Source organism: Canis lupus, chromosome 10 (assembly GCF_011100685.1).
Source record: "Canis lupus familiaris isolate Mischka breed German Shepherd chromosome 10, alternate assembly UU_Cfam_GSD_1.0, whole genome shotgun sequence".
In the NCBI taxonomy this organism is placed as follows: domain Eukaryota; kingdom Metazoa; phylum Chordata; class Mammalia; order Carnivora; family Canidae; genus Canis; species Canis lupus.
The window spans coordinates 65,986,601-66,002,615 of record NC_049231.1 but is presented as its reverse complement, the minus strand read 5'-3'; the positions used below and the strand labels follow the sequence as shown (position 1 = coordinate 66,002,615).

The following is a 16,015-nucleotide window of genomic DNA, read 5'->3' as shown; positions in this document are numbered from 1 at the left end:
CAACACCTAAATATGGTCATAAAAATAAAACAATATTAAGTTCTATCTGCAAAGCCACTAAAACAGATTTTGTTTTACAAAAAAGAAAAAATTACAAATTTTTACTTCATATATAACCAAAGACACATAGTATCTACCTCATATAAAACAAAACATAATGAAAGACAACCTTGAGAAGCTACTTATCTACACTATGAAAAATGCAGACTACTTCTTGCTCTCTGTACCTGCTTCCCAAAGAGCCCTTCCAATCTCCTGTTGCTAACTCCCACCTCCCTGGTCCTTAGCCAGCTCACTACTATCTGCTCCCACTTCCCTGGTGAACTGATTATCTATATCCTGATGATTCCTAAGTTGCTATCTGTAGCCTCGGGCTTTTCTCCTGAACTTGATCTTTTATAGGTCTCTCTGCTATCGGAAAACAAGAGCAATCCTATGAAAACTTAGGTAAAGCTGAAATATTGTAAATCCAAAGAAGCAATTACCATTAATTTATATGGAAAAATGCTGTGAGTGTTCCCAACCCCCAAAATAACCTCCTTAGGTTTTTCTGATACTCTAGGGAAAATCTTGCTAATGGATGCAGAAAACTAAAGCACAGATGCTCACAGACACAGTTCAAAGCTATGGTGCCCTGATGCTGAGTGTAGGTCCGGGGAAGGAGAGGAGCTTGACGGGGCCACTCCTGCTGTGCAGGGTGTAGCTGCCTCTATAGGCTCGCTGCAAAACAAGTGCTGATGCAATTTTCACTTTCCCTCCTTTCTCATATAAGTGAAAATCCTCTTCAAATTTCTTTCAGTTAGTGAAAAACAGGTACTAATGTAGGTCTTTGGTAAAAGTGGAGTGGCATAACATGAACTTTTGAAAAGGGGAGGGTACCTCTATCTCTCTGACATTTTTGATTGATGTCTAATGAAGGCTGACCAAAACTGAACTCCCGATCCATTCCCCTCAAATCCTGGTCTACTTATCTCAGTCTTTTCCCATCTCAGTTAATGGTAACATCATCCTCCACATGTCCAAGCCAAAACCTTTGGAGTCATCTCTGACTCTCCCCTCTATTACCTCTATTACCCATATTTAATGCATTAGAAAATGCTTTGGCCTTACCTTCAAAATAGATCCACAGTCAGGCCACTTCTCATTACTTCTGCTGCTATTACACCTAATCCTAACTATCATTTTCTGCCTCGATAAGTGAAAATCTTCAAATATGGTCTACGCAAAACACAGCAGCCACAGAAATCTAAATTGGAGCATGTCCCTTCTGTGTGACATGGTTCATTTCACTTGGAGTAAAAGAATAATTCTAAGGGCCTGAAAGGCCCTAGATGATCCTATTATTTCTCTGGCCTCATCCCCTATTGCTTTCCCATACTGGCTTCCTTGCGGACTCTAATATACCAGGCTTGTTCCCATTTTAAGACCTTCACATTGGCTACTTCCTTTGTTTGGAATGCTTTTACCCCGTATATCCTGGCAGATTCCCTTACTCTTTGTTTAAACATCACCTTCTCTCAGAAGCCTACTCTCGAACTCTATGAAAAATGTAACCCCCACCTCCCTTAACCTGCTCTTCCCCCCCCCCCTTTATCATCTATATTCTTCTAAGGAACCATTCAACTAACTCACTTTTTGGGTGGCAGGGGTGGGGTGGCGTAGAGGGGTGGGTGTCACCTGCCAGAATGTAAGTTCCATGGCAGTAGGATTTTATTTTGTTTACTGATATATCCTACTTAGAAATAATGACTAATTAATAGGATCGGGGGGGGGGCAATTATTTTCATTGCCTTTATCCTTAATAACAATGGTAAAAGAATCTTTAACACCATATCACAGAAGCACATATATACATTTAAAAACTTACCTCTACAATCTTCTCTCTGTTTTTGGTTGGGTTCATGGGAGGTTCTGTGAGTAAGATTTTACAATTTCTGGTATCTATGTTAAGTTTCTCTGGTCCAAATGTATAGTCCCACAGGTGTTTCATGTCATCCCAATTTCGTACTATGCCATTTTCCATAGGGTAGTTAACTTCTAACATTGAGCGTAATTCGCTTGCCTCGTCACCAACCATAAGATCCTAGAAAAGTATAATATCAAGGCTTTAGGCCAAATTTTTGCATAAAATATCTTTAGAAAATTACATTTCCATGATATTTTTGGAAAACTTGGGGATAATTTAATTTTAATTTTTCTGGCACTTTCAGATAAAGTTCTTCATTCCACTAGTTTAAAAAATCTTTTCTTTCAAGAACAATGCCTTGGAAAGTTTAATCATGAATAATAAATTTTTATGTACAACGTGGTTTAAATCAATAAATGGACCTTACCTTTAATACATATGTTTCCAAAAGAAGAGCATTAGCACAAATAAACCCCACATTTTCATATTTTGGAGGGTTTTGTATGAGGTTTCATCTGTTTCTTTTGCTCAAATGTTCAAAAAATAAGGCCTGTGATATGTGAAATAGCACATCAGGGAAAAAAAACTTGTAGAAAAATGCTCAATGCATGCAGCACACGTCTTTGTACTAAATATCGAAATGGTAAGTGTAAATGATACGTTTTAATGTACTATAAAGCATAATGAAAGAAGTTAAAAATAAAATGATTCTTTATTATATTGTAATAATGCAAATATGCACCACGCAACTTACAAATTTCACAAATTTCTACCTGCACATGCCTCAGAACTGAAATTTTCTATATATGTCTCATCAAGATCAATGGAAATTTGTAGAGATACCAAAAATTAAGACACAGGGAAACAATTTTTAAAAATTATCTCATGAGCAACATTTTCAACCTTAAAGTATAATACTGGAAAACTATGCTAGCACACAAGAAGCAGAGTACTCACAAGTCTTGTCTCCAAGGAGAGCCAGAGCATACTTAAGATGACCCACATTTGAAAAGTCAAATTTTGTATGTATAATAAGGCTAATGATGTTGTAGAATTTATTTTAAAAATCAGCTTGTCAAGATAAATAATCCTGATTTCTACATATACTGATAAATTCACCTTAAAAAAGCTATCAGAAACAGCTACTGTTTGCTACAATACCATAAGTTTAAAACATGAGGAAATGAAATGTTAAAATTAACATAAAATGTCTCAAAATGAGGTTTAAATATATATGAGTTTAAAACTTTAAAAAATGGCAACTTAAAAAAAGATCAGAGGTAAACCAGAGTGAGAGCTCAAAAAAAAAAAAAAAAAAAAAAAAAAAAGATTTCTGGAAAATCCACTGAAAGCAACAACAAAAAGGAAAAACAAAGTTAAAGCAGATGCTAAAAATGTTCACTAAAATTTCTCTGTTGCAACTAATTTCTTCTAAAGTAATATTAGCATAACTTAAATACTTAAATTTCTTAAATATTAACTGTTTAAAATCATCTGATAGGAAAATGGAAAATTAAAAATCTGCATCTGTGAATTCTAGTCAATGACATGCATATGATAAATTACTTTAGAAGTATGTTGATACTTTGAATATATCGAGAGGCTGATGGAGGGATGAATAAATAAAATGTGATATGTCAGCAGAGTGAATATTAATGTCAGAATCTAAGTGATGGATATATGGGTTTCACTGTAAAATTCGTACAACTTTGCTATACATTCTAACCACTTAATAAAATGTTAGGGTGGAATCTATACCTACAAGAACATACGTTACTTTTAACCATTAACAAATATAATACAACAATTTTGTTACTTACTTTCCTCTAGAATGTATCATTCTATTAGATGGCTTATATAATCAATACACATTCACAACCATAGTTCATCAAATTTAGAATAAGTCTGATTTGATTTCATCAGAATATTTACTTTTATTTCCATGCAAGAATACAGCTTTACATGTCTGACCCAATATGAACTCAAAATAAAAGCCTCATCTATCTACTTCTAAAACAGCTATCCTAAAGGATTAACTGAAAGAAACATCTGGCATTGAATATTTTACCATTCCTCTGAAAAAAAGGGCAGTTAAAATGGAAAAAGGTGTTAACCTACGAAATTAGTGCAAATAATTTAGAGTAACTCAAACACCTAATTCAAAAATTTATCCATATCTAAAATTTTAATTAAAAAATCATAAAACATATAATCTTCCCTAGAATATTTCAACTTCAAAAAATACAAATGCTAAGAGCATGTGACTTGCCCTCATACCTCAGAACCTTAGATTTTTACCATCCTGAACTTCATCCCTGAACTTCAAGCCTAAACTACCACCTGTTACCTGAAAGAACGAGAAATCACAGAAACTGAGATGCTGTTTCAAAGGCATTTATATTTTACGAAAAGCAGGCAGTATAGATTATATTTGCCAAGAATTATTTTGAACAATGACACCTCAAATTGGAAAACAGAATGAACATACTTTAAAACCACAATTAAATCCCTAGAAGGAAATTCCATTAAAAAAGTTTATTAAAGCCTACACGGTTCTCTATAAATGTACTCTTAATCTCTAAGATTTTACACTAATGCATGATCTTTTATTTAGAATAAATATAGGAATTTCCATTTAAATGTTTTCATTTATACAAAAGAAAACTCCAAAAAGATACTGTTACTAGTTAAAATATAAATCACTAGAAATGCTTGATATTCATCTTTGTCAAAGCTGCTTACAAATAATATCAAAAACACACAAACCTGAAAATACCTACTACTGAAGCACTTAAGAAATACCACACAAAAATATAAAGAAGAGTGAATATAAAGAAGAGTTGGATGTGCCCAACTTCTAGTTCAAAAGACAAAGGGGCCACATGATGCTATTTACTTAGGGGGAAGATCTGTTGTTTATGTAAAAGTCTTATAAGACTCACATTTTTCTTATTTATCCTCAGGTAATGTTATAAAAAATCCGCTCATCAATAAAAATGGCAATCAATCTCTTTTCTTCCCTTTTTACAATCTATAGTCATTTGCATATTAAAGTTTTACTCAATTTATTACATATTTGCTACCCAACCGGAGGTAAATACATAAGACTATGATACGCAATGTTCAATTTAACATTGATCAATGAAATAGATTTATCCATATGTAACAACTTCACCCCAATGCTCTGGATCACACATATTCTAAATAAAGCTACTTGGTTTCTAATATTATGCACACCACATTCCATTTTAATTATAACATTCATCTACAAGAAACACAAGGAAAACAATTCAAAACTATGTTAGTAATTAGTTCTGGTTTGGTCCATTGTATGCAATCAGGAAAGTACAGGACTTAATTAGTTGCTACTAAATTGAAGCAATGAAAAAGGTTAAAAATCAAAGTACTTAAAATTAAAATATGGAATTACCCCCCACCCCAATACTACAGGGACACAAAACAACAACTACTGTCCCGTCAAGCAAAAGTGGAAAACAAACAGAGAGCATGTGTGTAACCTCACTTACCATCTTTTTGTTATTCTACTTCAACAGGTCAAGAAAGGTGAAGAGAGAGAAGGTAGAAGTAAGAGTCAGAAAAGGCCTAAATAAAATCCTCACTGAAATTTTTAAACATACAAGCAATAGAGACAAATTAGGTAGAGGTCAGATGCAGTTCTATATTTTACGGAGTTAATAATTAGGGCCAAATTAACATGGACAGTTATTACTCCTGAATGAAAATTAACTCATTAAACAATTTAAATTTCCAGTTTTTAGTCTATCACCACATTTTAGCTAACAAAACACAAAATGTATAAGTCAATCCACTAGGCACAGGAATTCCAGAAAGTCAAGTTTCTTTAATTCATTACTGAATTTAAGAACCTTAATTAAGGAAAATAAGTAACAGAAAAGGTCTAGCTGAGTAGGTAGAGGGTGAGTTTAGAGTGGCTTTTCCAAGCTCTAGTAGTCAAGTTAAATTTGACACAGATTTCTTCTACTATTTTCTACTGGAAGAACAAATTAACTTGAGAGACTTAAAAGATTGAACAGATTGAACAGAACTGAGCCAACAGAACACAGAATGACAAACCATACAAGCAAATGCTACGGGGGAATTCCTTAGCAAAAATGTCTTAGAATATGGACTAGTTTCATTTCTATCACTTGGCCTTAAAAAGCAAGAAAGTGGGAGTGAAAAGATATGTATTCATTTGTGCCATGTTAGAGAATACAAATGGTTATATGTGATGTATCTGTACACCTCAAAAATGTTATTATCTGTAAATTATATAAAAGATATTCTTTAAAAGCCTGATACTGAATAAAAATGTGACTTCCAACTTCATTACAAGGCTGTCCTTATCACTAGTATCAGCTAAATTTTAAGCTGTTCATTAAAGATTAAATTCAATCAGAATGAAAGGCATTCACAAAAAGAGAATAAGGTATCCCTAAATTTCCCAAAAGAAAAGACCTTGGAAAAAAAATGATCATATTGACTGTCCCACTTGATTGTAAAATAACGAAAGAGGCCAGAATCTTTCACTATCTTAAGCTTTTAAAAATTTAACCCAGAACCTCAGTTTCAGTTGGCATTTGTACTCATTGTGTAACTCAATTCTCCAGTACCAAGAGCAAAGCGCTACCAAGTAGCAATCTTTCCTAGCTATTAGTACCTTTCTAGATATCTCAAACAAACATCCCAAAGGGGTCCACTTAACTCATATTTCAAAAGACTCATAGTCTAACTCAAGTTTTGCCAAAGACTGTCCAGATAGGACCAACAATGTTAGCTTGTTCACAAATAATTCAGTAAAAGGACCCCAAAATTTGACTGCATTTTTTATAATCTGATCCCTAGGCCACCAGAAGAATTTAAGTCAACTGGTGACCACTGTCTTTTTGATTGTTCTATTTTTTCTTTTAGAATATTGTAATTCCCACTTGATTTCCAATCTCTTTAATACAGAGAAAAATCTATCATCCTTAATGTCCAATCTCTCATGTTTAAGTACAGTGAGTAGGTAATGACAACCTTCCTCCTCTCTCCCTACAGTAAGATAAATAATGCAAGGCCAACTCAAGACTTGCATGGCTCTTCCTGAACACTAGAAAATCAGTTACTATATTAGTGAAAAAAGGAACCAATAAAATTTATAGCCTGTTTTCCTGACTCGCAATATTAAAAAGGAGGAGGATCAGGCCATGAGAACATGAAAAGGAGAAGTCTTAGGTCCCAAATAGACAGTAACATATAATGAAAAATATATGGAGTTGAAAGACATAAAAATATCAAGCTGATTTCTTTCAAACATATGTAATAGAACTTTAAGTCACTAATACAATATTCACATTAATATATAAAAATCTTATTAAGAGTTTTACTCCATTCAGAGAGTAATGGCAAAAAAAAAAAAAAAAAAAAAAAAAAAAGAGAGTAATGGCATTTCAGTTTTTGTGTCTTTCTTCAAGTGTGGATATAAATTAAAAATATAAGAAATTCTGCCTCTTAACTTTCTTGGTATCATATCTTAAAACTACTTAATTCAAAGAACACTCCACAAGTTTTGATCCTCATTTATCAATAAATAAAATATTACCTTGATTTCAATGTTTCCCACTTTGGTGGTTGATCTGATAATAGGTCTTCCAACCAAAGCTGGGAAGATGTGTTCTGGAAAGTTTGAGCCTGCATATCCACACTTCACAAACTAGAAGAGAACAGTAAAAGTGGGTTAGTGTCAAGGTATTTACTATGTCCACTTAAAAACAGCATCTGAAAAAAATCACTTTGCATTTATACAGTATTTTAAACTTTTGGTGCTTTCAAATTATCCAACGTAGTCACCCAATCTATCACATCTTCCTTTTATTTCCTTTATGGCATTGACTACTTCCAGAGTTCAAGTGTATTTACTGGTTAACTGCTTATTTGGTGCATAAAGCTCCCCATTACAGGAAAAGTCTCAGGAAAACAAGGAGCTTAAGCTGAGCAGTTCATAATGGAGCCCAATGTCTCAAAGAAATCTCAACACACCGTGGTCACACAAGTGGGACTGGGACAGATTCACTCAACAAATGCTAATAATTTTTAGAAAGAGAAATGTTAGAAACTGGGCAGAACTAAAGCTTCAATTTTCCTAAAGCAGGCTTTCATTTATCTCTGTCAATTCACTTAATCAACATTTATAGGGAGGAAAAATGGCATCTGACTAGGATGTTAAAATAAAATGGTAGGCATTTCTGACTGCTTATACTTTTACATTTATATAAATGTACTTTGTAATACCAGGTAACAGAATTTTATATTCGGACAGTATAGTTCTCCAAAGAGGACATAACACTGATTCTGATGATATTTTGTAAGAAACTGATACACTAGAGAAGTTAACAACTACAGTAAACCTGAAAATAAAACCAAGGGTTTTTTAATTCTTATATCAATAATACAGTCTGTTCAGTCTTCTTTTTAAGAGCAGACATTGCAAGGAAATGCAATTAAAAACCTTAGGGTGGGAGGAGGAAGCTATAGCACAGGAAGTGTAATCAGAGTCTCTACCCTCTTCCTTAATAAGTCTTTATTCAATGTAGGTTCTCTTGTGCAAGGATTTTGTGTCTACTGATGAATCCCAAGTGCCTAGAACCGTGTCTGGCATGTAGGAAGTGCATACTATGTAACTGATCAATAAAAATTAAGTTTGCTGTTGATTTGAATGTATGATACTATGATTATTTTAATACAGAGAATACATTTCATATTGAGAAAAAGTGCATTGTATCATGGCTCCAGGCACCATACATTCTCTGAAAAGAATTAAGGAGAAAAACAGTATCTGAATGTGACACATGACAGTAATAACGAAAAGGTTGACAGAAACTATTAACCTATCCCTTCACAGAAAGCTACTGTGTTTATTTTTATTTTATTTATTTTTTTTAATTTTTATTTTTTTATTTATTTTTATTTTTATTTATTTATTTATTTTTTTATTTATGATAGTCACAGAGAGAGAGAGAGAGAGAGAGAGAGAGAGGCAGAGACACAGGCAGAGGGAGAAGCAGGCTCCATGCACCGGGAGCCCGACGTGGGATTCGATCCCGGGTCTCCAGGATCGCGCCCTGGGCCAAAGGCAGGCGCCAAACTGCTGCGCCACCCAGGGATCCCCAAGGAACTGTTTAGTTGATTGTAAAACTTAGCATCAATCTTAAACTTACTGACTTTTGACTAACCCTCCAAAATACAGAATTTTCATATTTCAAACATATCTGCACCAACCTTGTTGGAAATGTTGATGAACAACATTTAATTATAAATAGCCTAAACATTCTGCCAATCAGAACTTCAAGTGAATTTCAAGTCTTTTATAAATAGAACTTTCAAAATATGTTAAAGTCATGACTTATGCAGATTAAACTATGAAAAATCTGTCTGAAATACCTCCTGAATTCCTATCCTCTCAATTAACCTTTACATTCTAGAATCTACATAAAACATACCGGGCAGCCCCGGTGACTCAGCGGTTCAGCACCGCCTTCAGCCCAGGGCGTGATCCTGGAGACTCGGGATTGAGTCCCACAGTCAGGCTCCCTGCATGGAGCCTGCTTCTCCCTCTGCCTGTGTCTCTGCCTCCCTCTCTCTGTCTCTGTGGCTCTAATAAATCAAAAAAATCTTAAAAACAAACAAATAAAAACATACTGTTCATATTCTTCCAAACCCACAGAACCCAGTCCTGGTTACTTAACCTCTAAGCCACCAAGGCTAGGGCATTTTTCAGTTATAGCTACCTCCTTCTAAAACTATGATACAATTCCTATTGGATTACTTTCAAGTCAATAGTAGGATATGATGGCATAAGGAATAATCCGTTTGCTCTCACCTACTTCTCCATTTGAGTAGTGGTTGACAGTAAAGAACTATACTATATTCTTATCCCAAAATAATGTTAAACAGAATTCAGTAGTACTAGTCTATTTTTCTACAATGTCTTCTAACATATTTATCAATGTGACCCAGAAGGAATTGGAAAGACAAATGCCACAGAGGAAATTAATAATTCCTAGTATTTTTAAGTATATTCAAATTAACAGAAAAAGGAAAAAACCTCCCACATTCTTCTACAGCATAAATTCTTTCTTGTCCTTAAGTCAAAATTCAGCTCACTTAATATGAACTGAAAAGATATGGAAGGATAGAGAATCTCTTCTAATTATTATTCTAACCATACCCAAATTTCTGTAAGTAAAACTGTCATGATCATCAGCCTAATAACATTAGTCATAATTTACCTTATATTCCAAATATAGAAAGTACTATGTAGATATTAAATCCTTATGTTTACCACAAAGTAATGAACAGATAAGAACACTGGGAGTGTCAAAAGTGTCCACTGCAGTCTAAAAATGCTCACTTATATAGGTATAAATGCTTTCAAAGAAATTTATAGAATGAATGAAAAAACAATCAACAAGTTTTTAAGGGCCATCAGCATATTAAATATAAACAAATGATTTAAGAGAGAAATCATATTAAAATTGCAGGTGGGAGGATGAGCCTGGCATGGGAAATAAAGTCCTGGTGCCGGGAGGAGGCTGTGAAGGTTGATCTGCTTCCCCTCTCATTCTGAGAGGCACATACTCAGAAGCATGCCACATAGCAAATACATAAAAAAGCACATAGTCAATGTTTACTGATTATAAATGTTCACATGGGCAGTTTAGATCTTAAAATTCTTGTTTGAGCATATTTTAAGGGATGAAATACTTGCCAAGAGACTAAGCTATGAGACCCCCTGAAACTATCAAAACAACTGTAAACCTACTTACTTATTCTGGTGTTTTACAAAACAAGGAAATTTGGCTTTTAATTCAAATTAAATATATCAATCGCTTATTAATGAAATTACTTATTCAGCTTATGCAGCTTATTGGAAGCAGATGTTGCCACAGTAATCCAGAACTAACACTCTTACAAAGTACCAGATACTCAGTTAAAATGACAGTAGCTGTACTATGTCACATTATTTCAAATCCGAAAGCATTAATAGCTATAACAAGAACTTAATCAAAATCTATTTTTAATAACAAAATGAAGACGCAATTTGGCATTTCCTTTCTTGCAAAAAGTACTTTTTAAAAAAATCTAATTAATGATGCGATAAAATGCAAAGAAAATATTCTTTTCTCAACTACTCATTTGGTATTATTTTAATCCTTGAAATACCTCACCCACTCTAATCATTTTAAGACCTGGACTTAGTTCTCTCATTGTGTGCAAGAAGGCTATGTTTAAGAAATAGATTTTACCATATATAGTTTCCTTTTCGTAGCACTGTGGTTTGAACTGGCTCCCTTACTTGCCACTGAGTCATCAAATGGTAAGAGCATGAACAGTATAACGTTCTTTCAAGCAAAAATGAAGAAAAAAAATCCACCTATATATGCTCTAAAAGTACGTTTCTCCCCTGAGAAAAATAAACTGGGGTTTATAAAGCCTTATTTGAGCTTATTTAATTTTTTCTTTATTAATTCAATCTGATGGTATTAATATATTTATTAATTTAATTGCCTAGTGATTAGTTTCATCTTAAGCCAAATTCTATTCCAAAGCATTTTGCAGAGTGAAGCCAAATTTGTTTTTGGTTTGTTCTTACGTCAGCACTCCTAAATTCAACATATAAACTAGCAAACTAGCATAGGGATCTCTGGGTGACTTAGCAGTTTAGAGCCTGCCTTGAGCCCAGGGCCTGATCCTGGAGACCCGGGATCCAGTCCCACATCGGGCTCCCTGCATGGAGCCTGCTTCTCCCTCTGCCTGTGTCTCTGCCTCTCTGTCTCTCTCATGAATAAATTAATAAAATCTTTAAAAAAAAAAGTTAAAATATAGCATAAATCTGATAAAGCATACCATAAACAACAAATGTGAGAATTATTAGTGAAAGCATAATTATCCTAGCACTACAAGCTATTTTGTATCACTAGACCCTAGAAAAAAATTTTTTTAAAGATTTTATTTATTTACTCATGAGATACAGAGAGAGAGACAGAGAGGCAGGGACACAGGCAGAGGGAGAAGCAGGCTCTATGCAGGGAGCCCGACGTGGGATTCGATCCCGGGACTCCAGGATCACGCCCTGGGCGTGAAGGCAGGCACCAAACCGCTGAGCCACCCAGGGATCCCCAAGACCCTAAAAAATTGTACCAGTCACATAGCAGGCGCAGAGGTCTTCCCCCTTGGTGAACTAGCTCAATGCTGATGAAATCACCCATTTGGCAACAATATATATTAGGGGCCTTGGGCCCAACTCTTGAAAGACGCCTAAGCAGATCTCCAGATTTTCACCTGTCTGGCCATTTTCAGGGGCTCTATTTAGATGCAAGCTCTATTTTAGGTTTGAATGGTTACAAAGATGAAATGCATAAATGGAATCAGGTAAGTTTTCCTTCTCTAGGCCACCCACCCTAATTGAGAGAGACCCTAGTCTAGGTGGGAGCTGGTGCAGAAGAGACGCTGCAAGACCAACATCTGGCACGTGATCTGTAATCTGGCATGTAATCCTAAGAACTCACCCACTTTTAGAAAATTTGAATCAGGGCCTGCCAGCAAGGTTAGACAAAATCATCAACTTCTCAAATTGCCTATAAGTCTAAAACCTAAAATGTGTAAAAGGCAAGTTGCTTTAAGACTAACAACTATTGGGATCCCTGGGTGGTGCAGCGGTTTAGCGCCTGCCTTTGGCCCAGGGCACGATCCTGGAGATCCGGGATCGAATCCCACGTTGGGCTCCCGGTGCATGGAGCCTGCTTCTCCCTCTGCCTGTGTCTCTGCCTCTCTCTCTCTCCGTGACTATCATAAATAAATAAAAATTTTAAAAAAATCTTAAAAAAAAAAAAGACTAACAACTATTTACATAAGTTTTTAGAAATTAAATTTGAACACCTTAGTATTTACTTGTAGATAACTCAGTATAGCTTTAGGTACCTAAACTAAATCAAGAGGACTATGAAATATAAGCAGTAAGAAATAGAGAATTTCTGTATTTAGAATACTCTAAATTTTCAGAAATATCACAGCATTCCTAGCTACATATTACATCAGAACTATTTCTTCATTTGAAGCCAGTCAGGTCTATAGAAAATTCAGATAAATTTTTAAAGTAATTAGAAATGTAACACCAAATACATAAATTTTGTTCAAATTAACTACATTTTTCCTTTACTGATCTCTTAAAGTACAAGAATCTTAAATTATGGATTAGCCATAAGCCTAATCAGTAACATACAATCAGCTTTCTACCTCAGGTAAACTAATGAAATAGTAATAAAAAAAGAACTCATGGCTAACACTCCTATTCTAATTGAATATCAAAAAGCTCATACACTACAAATACAGAGCTCATTATCATTCGAAGAGAAGGAATCCACTGAAATATAAAGGCTCTGATTTCTAAAGGGAATATAAAATATATCTACAAAAATATTTTAAATTCAATTTTTAAAGTCTTAGATTTATTTAGAGGTCAATTTGAGACTACAGGGGGAATCAAGCTACTTTTTTTTTTTTAAAGCACCTTTAACTGACTTTCAGCTATAAAAGTAATGTTTGTAGTTAATTTGAAGAGTCTCATGTTTTCTTAAAAAACAAAACAGACCACTTTCGAATAATGCAGAAGAGTCACAAAGCCTTTCCCATCTTCCCTCCCTCTTATCCCCAAACTCACAGGGTAACCTCTACGAACTTATTTCTCCCTCTAAAACTTTAGAAGTTTGTGGACACAGAAACATATTTACATGTTTCCATAGTGGTGGATCTTTTCTCTTTCTTTTTTTTTTTTTTAAGTATACGATTTTGAACGGATGTCCCATGATTATATCTCTTCTTACTCTCTTGTTTTTAACTTAGTTCATACAAAACTAATATAATCATCGCTTCTGAAAGTCTGTAAAACAGTAAGGGTAGTATTATGCCAGTAAATATCAGCTCTTTTATTTTTCATCCCAACAATCCAATTTCCAGAATATTTTAAAATTCAAGTAAAAAAATTTTTTTTCAGGTGTACAACGTAGTGATTTGACAACTGTATGTCGTGCCTCCCACACCACAGATGTAGCTGTCATCGGTCATCATATAAGTGCTGTAAAGATGCCACTGACCAGATTCGTACTTGTCATCCCTGTGATTTATCCACTTCATAACTGGAAGCCTATTTTCTTTTTTATTTTATTTTATTTTTTTTATTTTATTTATGATAGTCACACAGAGAGAGAGAGAGAGAGAGAGAGAGAGAGAGAGGGGCAGAGACATAGGCAGAGGGAGAAGCAGGCTCCATACACCGGGAGCCCGACGTGGGACTCGATCCCAGGACTCCAGGATCGCGCCCTGGGCCAAAGGCAGGCGCCAAACTGCTGCGCCACCCAGGGATCCCTGGAAGCCTATTTTCATTCGTATGCTACATTTATGGAAAAAAGAGGAGAAAAGTCATAAAATACCCTAAGTCCAAAATGATTGGAAATCATTGCAATGGGACAGCCCAGGTGGCTCAGCTGTTTAGCGCCTGCCTTCGGCCCAGGGCGTGATCCTGGAGACCCTGGATGGAGTCCCACGTCAGGCTCCCTGCATGGAGCCTGCTTCTCCCTCTGCCCCTCTCTCTCTGTGTGTCTCTCATGAGTAAATAAATAAAAATCTTAAAAAAAAAAAAAAAAAAAAAGAAAAGAAATCATTGCAATGTAGGGGCAAATGATCACTACAGAACTCATCCATCCCAGTAACACTTCTGTCTCCTAATGTGCCACTCCAAATAGGTTGCGTTTTTTTTTAATGGGGGGAGGGGTTTGAACGCAACAACTTTCACATGATTTCTAAATCAGTGTTTAGCCAATTTTTTTTTTTTTTTAACAATCGTCTGTCTTTTGGAATCTTAAAAACTTAACATGATCTGTGTTTCTGCATCTAAGGAAGTAGGATGGGGGAGGGAGTTACCAGAATTGGTGAACTTCCCCTGCAAGGTCCACAATGAACACTTGAGCCTTAGTGGGGGGGGGGGGCGGGGGGTGTCCCAGATCTCCCAAGATCAATGGACACAGACGTGCCTCTGCGGAGGCTGCACCGAGGCCAAATTCCCAGCCTGCATAACAAAAAGTAAATGATGCTTGGCTCCACGCTGCTCCCTCACCCCCGGGTAAGGGGGGAACAGCTCCAAAAACTGCGGCTGCCCGAAAACTGCGAAAGGGCTGCGGCTCGTTGCATGACAGCACTTCCCCCTTTTTTTTTTTTTTTTCTCTCCTCGAGCTCGTTTCCTGCCTGCCGTTCGGTATCTTCAATTCTACAGGAAGAGGAAGGCCCTCCTGGTGCTTCTCCCTTCTACAGAAGCAGCGACCCTGGGGAACAGAATCCTCATGGAGCAGACCTACCTGCCCGGCCTTTGACCCCTGCAGCCCTCTAGCCAGAGCATCCCCGTTGGGCGCGGCGGCGGCGGCCGGGCTGCAGGCTGGGTCCCCCCGGGCCTCCCCATCCCCCACCCCACCCCTCCGCCTCCAGCGTCCGCCAGGCCCGCCGCCCCGACCCCGAGCTGCCCCGGGTCAGCTCGCCCCCCACGCCCGCGGAGGCCGGAAGCGCTGCCCCGCGCCCCCGGGTCCCGGCGGCCCGAGGGCCCATGGGCGCCGCCGCGAGCGCCGAGGGCCGCCGCGCCACCAGCACGTCCCCGGCCGGGCGCTTACCCCGGTGCCGTTGTCGCACACCACCACCTTCCTGCCCTGGCTGTCCATCGTCCTCCCGGAAGAGAGCCGCCGCCGCCGAACGACCTACAGCCCCCGCCGCCCGGCCCTTTCCTCTTCCTCCTCCTTCCTCGCGGCCCCTCCTCCGCCCCAACTTTCTTCCACCAACCGGAAGTCTCCGCCCGGCCCCACCCGCCGTTTAAGACACGGAACGCACGGAAGGGGCGGGGATAAGAGGGCGGAGACAGAGACTGGCAGGCGTGAGGTCCAATAAGAGGCGGAGACGCGACGAGGCCCCGCCCACAGATCGGGTTTCCGCCGTCGCGGTCACCGCCCACCCGGGCTCTTCCTCGCTGCTTCCGGTTCCGGGAGCTTCGCCGGGCTTTCATGGCGG

The 16,015-nt window shown here is 37.2% G+C and overlaps 1 protein-coding gene across 2 annotated transcripts in view; it reads right to left on the bottom strand.

Moving 5' to 3' along the window:
* ACTR2 (actin related protein 2) overlaps positions 1-15,807 on the bottom strand; it is a 37,004-nt gene extending 21,197 nt beyond the window's left edge. The window contains exons 1-4 of one of the 2 annotated variants that reach the window (XM_038551451.1): positions 15,625-15,807; positions 7,512-7,622; positions 5,434-5,448; positions 1,868-2,083 (exon numbers count right to left, since the gene is read on the bottom strand). In XM_038551451.1, coding sequence (XP_038407379.1) covers positions 1,868-2,083; positions 5,434-5,448; positions 7,512-7,622; positions 15,625-15,672 — 390 coding nt within the window. In that variant the 5' untranslated portion in view covers positions 15,673-15,807. The remainder of the gene's footprint in view (positions 1-1,867; positions 2,084-5,433; positions 5,449-7,511; positions 7,623-15,624) is intronic. The other variant, XM_038551452.1, reaches the window with a different exon arrangement.
* Positions 15,808-16,015: the final 208 nt, after the last annotated feature.